Source organism: Gorilla gorilla, chromosome 12 (assembly GCF_029281585.2).
Source record: "Gorilla gorilla gorilla isolate KB3781 chromosome 12, NHGRI_mGorGor1-v2.1_pri, whole genome shotgun sequence".
NCBI classification, from domain to species: domain Eukaryota; kingdom Metazoa; phylum Chordata; class Mammalia; order Primates; family Hominidae; genus Gorilla; species Gorilla gorilla.
Genome location: NC_073236.2, coordinates 101,253,239 through 101,263,798, shown reverse-complemented (window position 1 = coordinate 101,263,798; position 10,560 = coordinate 101,253,239). Strand labels below are relative to the sequence as shown.

At 35.4% G+C, this 10,560-nt stretch overlaps 1 protein-coding gene across 4 annotated transcripts in view; it reads right to left on the bottom strand.

Annotated features, from left to right (window-relative positions):
* Positions 1-2,639: 2,639 nt before the first annotated feature.
* HNRNPLL (heterogeneous nuclear ribonucleoprotein L like) overlaps positions 2,640-10,560 on the bottom strand; it is a 39,774-nt gene continuing 31,853 nt past the window's right edge. For all 4 annotated transcript variants that reach the window (XM_063695949.1, XM_063695950.1, XM_063695952.1 and 1 more), the window contains 5 exons: positions 8,893-9,014; positions 8,223-8,424; positions 7,481-7,538; positions 7,294-7,392; positions 2,640-3,370 (listed from right to left, as the gene is read on the bottom strand). In XM_063695949.1, coding sequence (XP_063552019.1) covers positions 3,315-3,370; positions 7,294-7,392; positions 7,481-7,538; positions 8,223-8,424; positions 8,893-9,014 — 537 coding nt within the window. In that variant the 3' untranslated portion in view covers positions 2,640-3,314. The remainder of the gene's footprint in view (positions 3,371-7,293; positions 7,393-7,480; positions 7,539-8,222; positions 8,425-8,892; positions 9,015-10,560) is intronic.

Here is a 10,560-nt window from a genome sequence, read left to right as displayed (position 1 = left end):
ATTAAAACTAAGAGAATTTCAAGTGTTCCCTCGAATGAAGGGCTTTCTATGAAAGTAACTAGTAAAGCAAAGTCCATTTTGTTTGTTCAAGTTCAAAAAAACATTAGAACTAAGATCCCTAGAAGACGGTATTTTGCTAAATAAAATATATTAGGTTTTAATCAACATTTGAATCCATTTGATGGAAATGCTAGGTTTTAGGCAAAAGCAATGATACTACGGATTAAATATCCATTATTTTAAATCCCAAATATCCACAGATTTAATATCCCAAATAATTTCTTTGGTTTAAACAGTATTCATGCCTGCACATTCACTTACTTTTTGGTTGACATTGAAAATCATCATGAGCAGAGCCGCAGTACTATGAAGACAAAGGCCACAGTGGACTAAAAGTCTCTTAGACCAAACAACCATATGGAGATAGGAAGTTCGTCGCTGTTATCTTACAAGCACTTTTGTTACCTTTAAGTGAAGCAAAGCTCCTTGTGCTTCAGATTCCTAAGTATGGGAGAATGTTCTACAATCAAAATTTCTTTATTCCAGAAAAAGTATCACTGATAGCTACTTTGCAGTTCTGTAGCAGCCTATCTGTAAAGAAAATATGAAACAACTCACCCCATTTAGTCATTTTTTCCCCTCTTCTCAGTTCTGTTCAAGACATAGTTGAGATAACCAAATCACTAGGATGTCTGCAAAGTCTCATGTTGGCTGCAGCTGCAAATATTTTTATTTGGTGAGGTAACACCTTCAGCAGGAGAATAGGGATTTTAAAAGGCAGCTCATATTGCATAACTCAGTTTGGCAGATTTATTATCAAATATGTAGTAGGATTTGGATACAGAGATGGGATTTCAATATTTTTTTTAAAAACTCAAAGCTAGTATTATTTCTTTACAGCTCTTAAATCTGCTTTTTCTTGTTCTTCTAAAAGCATAAAGATAGCACAGAGAAGAATGCTGCCAAGGCTAAGGAAAGAGAGAGTATTCACAAAGCAAACTTCATTAACAGCAGTCATGCCTAAGTAAACTATCAAAAACATTAGTGAGAGCAGCAGTATAGGGCTTACACACCAGTGGATAAATCTATCAGCAAGGCCCAACTTACCAACTAGTTTACTCCCAAACAATTCACTTATTTTGGTGGAGAGAGAGCCTTACAGATAAAAATCATCTCTACACATCAAAACTAATTAAAATCTAAATGAAATAAGCCCTGCCAATACCTGCAGGTTTATTTCTTAAAATCTTAGGCATTAAAAAGTCTGTAATTCTGACAACCCACATTAATTTTCAGAGGAGGAAGGAACGTAGACAACTATTACATAAACCAAAATTAAGGTATTTCAATTTTTCAAAAGAGGTAGAAAAGTATTTATAGGGGAAAAAAAGCTTTATTGTAAAGTTAGATAAACTTAGGTATTTAATTGGCAACGAATAAGAAACATACATAGCCCAGTATCGAACACAATTCACACAGTTACCCTTGGCATAACTTACTGGGTTCTGTGATAAGGGTCTAAAATACTTCTAGATTAAATTTAATTTTTTCTTTATCTTTAGAGGGCTAAATGCTGGTCCACTGCCATCAAAATGAGGGGAAATAAATGTCAATGTGTGTTTAGTTTCCATCTAAACTTTCTATTAAACAGCTCTAAAATTGTAAATGCCTGCCTTATTTCTTTTTTTTTTTTTTTGAGACGGAGTCTCGCACTGTCACCCAGCCTGGAGTGCAGTGGCGCGATCTCGGCTCACTGCAAGCTCTGCCTCCTGGGTTCTCGCCATTCTCCTGCCTCACCCTCCCGAGTAGCTGGGACTACAGGCGCCCGCCACCACGCCCGGCTAATTTTTAGTATTTTTAGTAGAGACGGGGTTTCACCGTGTTAGCCAGGATGGTCTCGATCTCCTGACCTCGTGATCCACCCGCCTCGGCCTCCCAAAGTGCTGGGATTACAGGCGTGAGCCACCGCGCCCGGCCGCCTGCCTTATTTCTAAAAGGATTTTTTATATTAAAATTTAAAATAAAGTCTTTACAAAAGATCTAAATGGAACTTTCATTTACAAATTTGTTTAAAAGTGTCAGGATTACAAAACTGATATTGTCAACTATTGATATCAGTTATTCTAGGTAGATGACACATATTCTCCCTTCTTTTAAAGATGAAAACAAAATGGCCACATCAGTTTTTCTATTGTAAAAAAGCTGTGAACTTGGTAACAATCGTGCTATAGTCTCTTAATACCACGTTTGGTCCTTAAATCTTACTTGCCTATGTATAAAATCTATTATCTTAAAAAGAAAAAAAAAAACAGATCCAGTGGGAGAAAGAATGTTTAATAAATGGTATTGAGACAAATAGCTGTTTGGAATAAAAATAAAATTAGATCCTTAAATCTTGTACCATATAGAAAAATACATATTACTGATGGATCCAAGAGTAAAAAATAAAAATGTAAATATCCAAAATTCTACATACAATTTTAGGGGGTACACAGATTCTCTGAAGCCCACCCATGGATCCCAGATTATTATCTATAAGAGGAACTGTTAATTACAACCTCTATTAAAATCTCAATGCCAAATACTAGCTGTATTTAAGATTTAAGTCACATGCAACAAATGAAAATGAACACATTAACTCATTGTTACAACTTTATAAAATCTCCAAACTGGACTAGAAACAGAGGCATGTCAATACAAATGGACAGTGACTTAAAAAAAAATACACCAATTTAAATAAGTTTGAATGCATACTGTACACATGTATCCACGTCTGTTAGCCTTTCAGAAATATAAAATCAGTTAAATCTGTAGTACTTAAAATTCAACATATGTAATGTTATTCTCAAACTTCATTAAAATAATAAATATGCAAGTTATGTTTAATATGAGTAACTGCAACATACTTAAACATCTAAACATATAATAGGAATTCTATATTAAAATGCAATACTTTCACCTGCATTAATCTCTTACACAATGAAAAAATACTTGCAGATAATTAGCATTAAGAATGCAAATATATTTTTACTGTGGAAGAAAAATTCCAGTAATAAGGTTAGAAATCATATATCTGTATAATCTACAATGAAGCTGTAGATAGTCTACATTATGATATTCTATCTTAAAATGAAAACAATTCAATATTTAAGCTTACAACAAATTTACTCAAGGCAAAATATGTTTATTACAGAACAGGATCTTAAAGTAAGCAAGGCAACATGAGATCAACCATTTTAGATTTTTTCTTAATGGAAGTGTAGCTTTGAAATTGTAATAAAGGTGAACATAAATTCTAACATGCTCTTCTCTTCTTATAAATGGGATGATGTAGAAAAGCAAAGCTTCAATGTATAGGGATTGGAACCATCTGTAAAAAGTAAAAAACAGAGTTAATATTTCACTTCATCAAACTTCCAAGATCACCTTGAAGTACCAGAGTAAATTACTTCACCTTTTTATACTAAATATAAGAAATATGGTGAATATAAAGCAGGAATATAAAGAAGTAAAATTGGCCAGACGCGGTGGCTCACCTGAAGTCAGGAGTTCGAGACCAGCCTGGCTAATGAAGTGAAACCCCACCTCTACTAAAAACACAAAAATTAGCTGGGTGTGGTGGTGCACGCCTGTAGTCCCAGCTACTCAGGAGGCTGAGGCAGGAGAACTGCATGAACCTGGGGAGGCTGCAGCAAGCCAAGATTGTGCACTCTAGCCTGGGTGACAGCATGAGACTCTGTCTCAAAAAAAAAAAGTAAAATTTCTAAGTAAAGTAAGGGAAAGATTTTTATTGATATTTACTGGAAGGTAAGCTCATGAAGGCAGGGACTTTGTTCATTGCTACATTTCTATTGTTCTCAACACTGTCTGGCACTCAATTTTTTTTAGTGAACTGATCATTAAAGAATAAATAGTATCAGGATTAAGCAGCAAAGCTCACATTGCAAAAATATTGCCAGCAGTTAACTCTATAAAAGCCAATTCAAATACAGCTTGGGAAGTAGGACAAAGCTGGAATGTACATGAAGACATCTACGATCCCAAAAGGTTCCAGGAAATCTAGTATTAAATCTCTCTTCATCAATGGGGTACATAAGTTTTGAAATTACTGAAAAAAAAAAAAAAAACCAACTGGGTATACTTCACAAAAATATTTCCATTTTGTAAATTTTTCTTTCCTTTAATTTTTCAGACCAGACAGAAACAGCTCTTCCTCAACTGCATATATAAGAAATCAAAGCAAAGAACCAGTTTTGCTATCTTAATGTATCACAATTTTAGTATTAAAAGCTGTAGTTCATAAAAGAAAAAAAATTCCTGTAAGGAAAAGCATATGCATCAACAAGTGTGTACAAGACACTGCAGAGGATAAAAACATACATAACTGTCCCTATCTCCAAACAGTTTATAATCTACATACTGTCTCTAAGGTATTTCATATAACTTTAAAGCTTTTTAAAACTTTCTCTCAAAAATTAAGCCTGACTACTTAATAAAATTTCCTTTTTTTTCTTTTAACTAAAAGTAAAATGAGAAGAAAGCCGACATTGTGGCTTGTGCCTACAATCCCAGCAACTTGGGAGGCTGAGGCCAGAGGACTGCTTGAGGCCAGGAGTTCAAGACCACCAGCCTGGGCAACAGAGCAGGATCCCTCCATGTAAAAAAAATTTAAAAATAAACAAATATACATCAATAAGCTGGGTGTGGTGTTGCACTCCTATAGCCCCAGCTATTTGGGAGGCTGAGGTGGGAGGATCACTTGAGCTCAGGAAAGTCGAGGCTGCAGTGGGCTGTGATTGCACCACTGCATTCCAGGCTAGGAGATGAGCAAGACCCTGTCTCAAAAAAAAAAAAAAAAAAAAAAAAAGGTGTTTCTTACTTAACTTTTTATTTAGGAATTTTCAAACATACACAAAAATGTAGATAGGTTTGATGAATCCCCACATACCTATCACCCAGCTTCAATAATTGTCAATATTTGTCAGTCTTACTTTATCTACCTACCCTTCACACATAGTTTTGAAAGCTAGAATATTTTAAAGCAAATTTCAGATGTTATTCCAGCCATAAATCATTCAGTGTTTTTTTTTCTCTTTTTTAAACCATCATTCATCACCACACCTAATAATGTTCCCCTATTATTTAAATACCCTGTAGATCCAGGATCAAAGTAAATTACACAGCAAAAAGTTTCGAAAATTAAACTTGAGTTTTCTCACGCCTGTAATCCCAGCACTTCGGAAGGCTGAGGTGGGCAGATCATGAGGTCCAGGAGTTCGAGACCAGCCTGGCCAACGTGGTGAAACCCCGTCTCTACCAAAAATACAAAAATTAGCTGGGTGTGGTGGTGGGTGCCTATAATCCCAGCTACTTGGGAAGCTGAGGCAGGAGAATCACTTGAACCTGGGAGGTGGAGGTTGCAGTGAGCCAAGATCGTGCCACTACTCTACAGTCTGGGGGACAGAGCAAGACTCGTCTCAAAAAAAAAAAAAAACAAAAAAGGCCATTGTTACTATTATGGAGACAAACAAACAGGGTAACAATTTCACTTGACTTGACACAAATTAAAACAACCGAATACCATTTTTCATCTATCATACTGGTAAAAATTGAATATCTGACAACACTCAGTGTTGCTAAGAGTGCTGAGCAATGAATATTTTCATATACCATGGTTGGTAATGTAAACTGGTGCAACCTTTATAAAGTACAATCTAGCAACATTTTACCTAACTATAAACCTTCATGCCCTACACTACTGAAAAACTGTCCTACAAACACACATTAGAAAGTGCAACTATTGACCAGTCGTGGTTGCTCATGTCTGTAATCCTAGCACTTTGGGAGGCTGAGGCAGGAGGATCATTTGAGCTCAGGAGTTCAAGACCAGCCTGGGCAACACAGTGAGACCTTGTCTCTATTAAAAAAAAAAAAATTAAAAATAAAAAAAAATTAAAAAATAAAAAAGTGCAACTATAAGGATGTTTATTACAATAACAGAAAAAAACAGAAGCAACCAGAGTGTTCATCAGTGGGGGGACGGGTAAATAAGACAAAACTGTGATACATCTTGACTATAAATAGCTATCCTGAAAATGCTTTAAAAAGCTTTGAATGTGGCAATATAGAAATAGCTCCAAGATATAGTAAGTGAAAACAGCAAGACACAGGAAAGTATGTACAGAAGAATCATTTTGTTTTTTTATTTTATTTTTTTGAGACGGAGTCTTGCTCTGTTGCCCAGGCTGGAGGGCAATGGCGTGATCTCGTCTCACTGCAACCTCACCTCCCAGGTTCAAGCAATTCTCCTGCCTCAGCCTCCCAAGTAGCTGAAACTACAAGTGTGTGCCACCATGCCAGGTTAATTTTTTTTATTATTTTTTTATTTTTAGTAGAGACAGGGTTTCGCCACATTGGCCAAGCTGGTCTCGAACTCCTGACCTCAGACGATCCACCCGCCTCAGTCTCCCAAAGTGCTGGGATTACAGGTGTGAGTCACAGTGCCTGGCCAAGTTTTAAAAATATATGTAATTATATATACACACTAGGGAAGAAAAAAAGAACAAGACAAAAGGTTGGAGGTTGTAGAAAGCTTTAACTTTTCATTTTGTACCTTTATGTACTGTCTGAGTTTTCTAAACATATGCATGTATTGCTTTCCTCTAAAATGATCAGCAGGGATTGTGGAAGCTATAGCTTGAAGGTGATTCCAACCTCCTGGTACTCCCACCCTGTATAGTCCCCTCCTACACTCACTGTACTGTTTGGTCTCTGTGACCAAAAAAATTATAACATTAAGTGATGGTATGCCACTTCCAATGTTAGGTTATAAAAAACATTGTTGATTTATCTCTTGGATCACTCAGAGAGAAGTCAGCTACCATCAAAAGGCCAATGTGGCTTGATTGAGCCTACACACAACCATATGAGTGCGCCTGGGGGTGGATCTTCTGGCTTCAGTCAAGCCCTGAGATTACTGCAGACTTAGACAACAGTTTGACTGCAACTTCATGGGAGATCCTAAGCCCGAATCGCCCAGCTGAAATCCACCCAAAATACTAACCCTCAGAAACAGTAAGATAATAAATGTTTGCTGTTTTAAGATGCTAAATTTTATGGCAATTTGTTATACAGCAATAGATAACTAATACAGGAATTAATATGCCTTTCTTTTTTGTATTTATCTGTATTTTTTAAGAAGCCTATTAAGTGTTATTTTTATATTACCATGAATGTTTCTGTGACGGTAACTGCCACTACATAATTACAACACAAATAAAGCATTTTACTTACTCGGCACTCTTATCTGATAGTGATTCAGTGCCGTAAGGGCTTCTACTGCATCAGTTTTGCACTCCCATTCTAATAGCCCAGAAAGTGTTTTGGCTGAAGCTAAAACAAAAAAACACAAACTCAGTTATTATTACTTGCTTATCACCAACTTAACCAGAAAGCTTTAAAAGAGGGACTGTTCACTTACGTTTTGCATCAAACACTTTATATTTGATGAATGTAAGAACTTCATGGTCATTACACAACTGTCAAAGAAAGTAAAACTTCATTAAAAAATAGCCAAAATATCCCACTTTTTTACAGAAAGTAAACTTTATGGCAAAATTTAAGTTTTAATTCTCAAATGAATGGATTAAATCAAGTATGTTTTTTACATTAATATCAAGCTGTATGAAAAAATCAATTAAAAACAGTAAAATTCTATAAACTATATTAAGTAACTTAGTGCTGTACAATAAAACCACAGATTTGTTAACTAAAATACATATTCTCAGAGTTGACCAGGATTTATCTAGTACTTAAGGTAGGGAGTAGAGTTCCACAAAATCATTTCTTATCTGAAGCATTTCTTACAGTTCCTACTTAGCATTTTCTAAGTTAGGGGAAACAATACGGATAGAGAAAATTTTGTTATGGGTGAGATTTAAAGACACGATATGTCTTTAAATAACTTCTGAATGCAGGAGTAAGACGACCTCATTCTAATTCCAACTCTCAAAAGGATTGAGCCACAAATCAACGCAGACCAATGAGGAATGGAGGCCAGAAAAGTACAACGGTCAAAGAATAAACTATCCAGTACCAAGTAAATAAAATAGTAATAATATCAAAAGCAAAAGAATGAGCAAGACGACTTCAAAATGAAGCTAAAACAGATTTTAAAATAGGAAATAGCAACATTCTATACACATTTGTATTTCAGTGCCTACCTTTGTGAAGGTCTCTTCTGTGACACACAATGGAACATTATAATAATGCAAAACACAGGAGGGTGGCTGGATTATATTCTTAGATGCTTGGCCAGCACTTGTAAAGCGATTATTTTTGCTCATTGCAAAATCTTTGTAGCTGCTGGTACCATCCTCCAGCTCAAATATTTGACTTGGAACAACTGAATGTTGTTTAGACACGCTAAAGATTGGAAAGAAAAGACATACAAAAGTACTTTGTTAGATAAAAAGCAGCAAGTAGTCTCAGAATGCTAATATATTTTGCTTGCATAAATCTTAACCAAAAAAGGCATACATAGAGCTATTTAAATAGAGGATTTAGTTTGGGTTATAATCAATCACTCTTGTAGTTTAGACATCAATTAGAAAGAAAATCTATTAAATATATTCTCATATTAGAAAACTTTAACATAAAAACGTGCCCATTTTAACACGTTTTATCATCATAAAACTAAAAAGCAGGTATCGCTAAGCAAAATCTGAGTGATACGACCCTAACTCTTGTCTAAAATAACAATATTACAGCTGTTGTTTCAGATGTGCCCTCAGTTACATTAAAATATTCTCAAGTTGACATTAATGTTTCTAATAAAAAGGACAAAGATTTTTAAATATTTTTTAAAATTTATCATTTAAGATAGATAATTACCAAACATTAAGTCTTTTCCCAAATAATTTGACATTATTAAGGTGTGTGACAGCTCTTTCTACAGCATACTCATCACCCATTTCTACCAGTGCTGTACCAGGAATGGTCTTCATAAATTTTACCTGTAAACACAAAATCCCAAAAAGGTGACCATTTAATTCCCTTTTACAGTAACAGAAATTTTAAAAGACAATACGACCTAAGTGGTTAAAGTAAAATACGGAAGATCACCTGGATTTTAACTATATTCTGCCATGTTATGAGATACCCTTAACTCTTATCAAAATTCAAAAGTTAAAAAGGAACACTATACTACTATTGTATAGCCCAATGAAGAACAGCACAGGCTCACCCTAACTCTGTTATGTATTAATTGTGTGATTTGAGGGCAATATACTTAACTTCTCTAAGCCATGGATTGTCGCTGAAAATACAGATACCATCTGGCAGGACTCGTTAATATTTACTCTTTCAACAAATATTTATTAAGTGTCTAATATGTTTTGATAAGCACTGTGGTAGGTACTGGGGATTTAATAGTGAATGTTAACAGACATTATCTTCTTGAACCTTATATTCTAGTAGTTAAGTCAGAAATTTAAAAGTAAACAAATAGTAATTACAAACTATGTAGAATTCTGTTAATGCAGTAAACAAGATGCTATATAAGAAATAATACAAAATAGCCTTGAGATAGCATGGTCACAGGAAGGCTTGTGCAACATATGGGAATACACGTTATTTCAGGACAGTTTGGGCAGAGGCCATACTTACCCTCTTGTACTATTTCCAGTTTTAGAATGTAATGCTGTAAGGGTTAGAAGGTATAAAGTATGATATCATTCAGCCTAATGCTTAGCCCTTGGGAAGTCCCTAAATGGCTATTAAGTACAGTAGTTCCCCCTTATCTTTGAGGGATACATTCCAAGAACCCCAATGGATGCCTGAAACTGCAGACAATCCCTGGTGCAGTGGCTCACACTTGTAATCCCAGCACTTTTGAGAGGCCAAGGTGGGATGCTTGTTTGAGCCTAGGAGCTTGAGACCAGGCTGGGCAACATAGCTGAGACCCCATCTCTACAAAAAAAAAAAAAAATACAAAACCAGCTGGGCATGGTGGCATGCACCTGTAGTCCCAGCTACTCAGGAGGCTAAGGCAGGACTGCTTGTGCCCAAGAGCTAGAGGCTGAAGTAATCTATGACGGTGCCACTGTATTCCAGCCTCGGCGATAGAACAAGACCTTGTCTCAAAAGTAAACACACAAAAAAACTGTAGACAGTACTGAAAGATAATTAGATAGACAGAGACAGACAAAGAGATTAAGCATAGTATATACTATATATAAGCATAGCATACATATACTATGCTTTTTCCTGTACATACATACCTATGATAAAGTTTAATTTATAAATTAGGCACAGTAATAGACTAACAAAATAATAAAATAGAAAAATTATAAATGATCTACTATAATAAAAATTACGTGAACATGCTCTCTCTCTCACAATATCTTATTTTACTGTAGTCACCTATTGTTGGAGCAGTTAACAGTGAGTAACTGAAAGCAAAACTGTGGATAAGGGAGGACTCCTGTACCAATGACATAGATGACACCTTCAACGTAGTATTTCCTTCTTATCTATTGACGTCTAAAGAATACTGAGAAT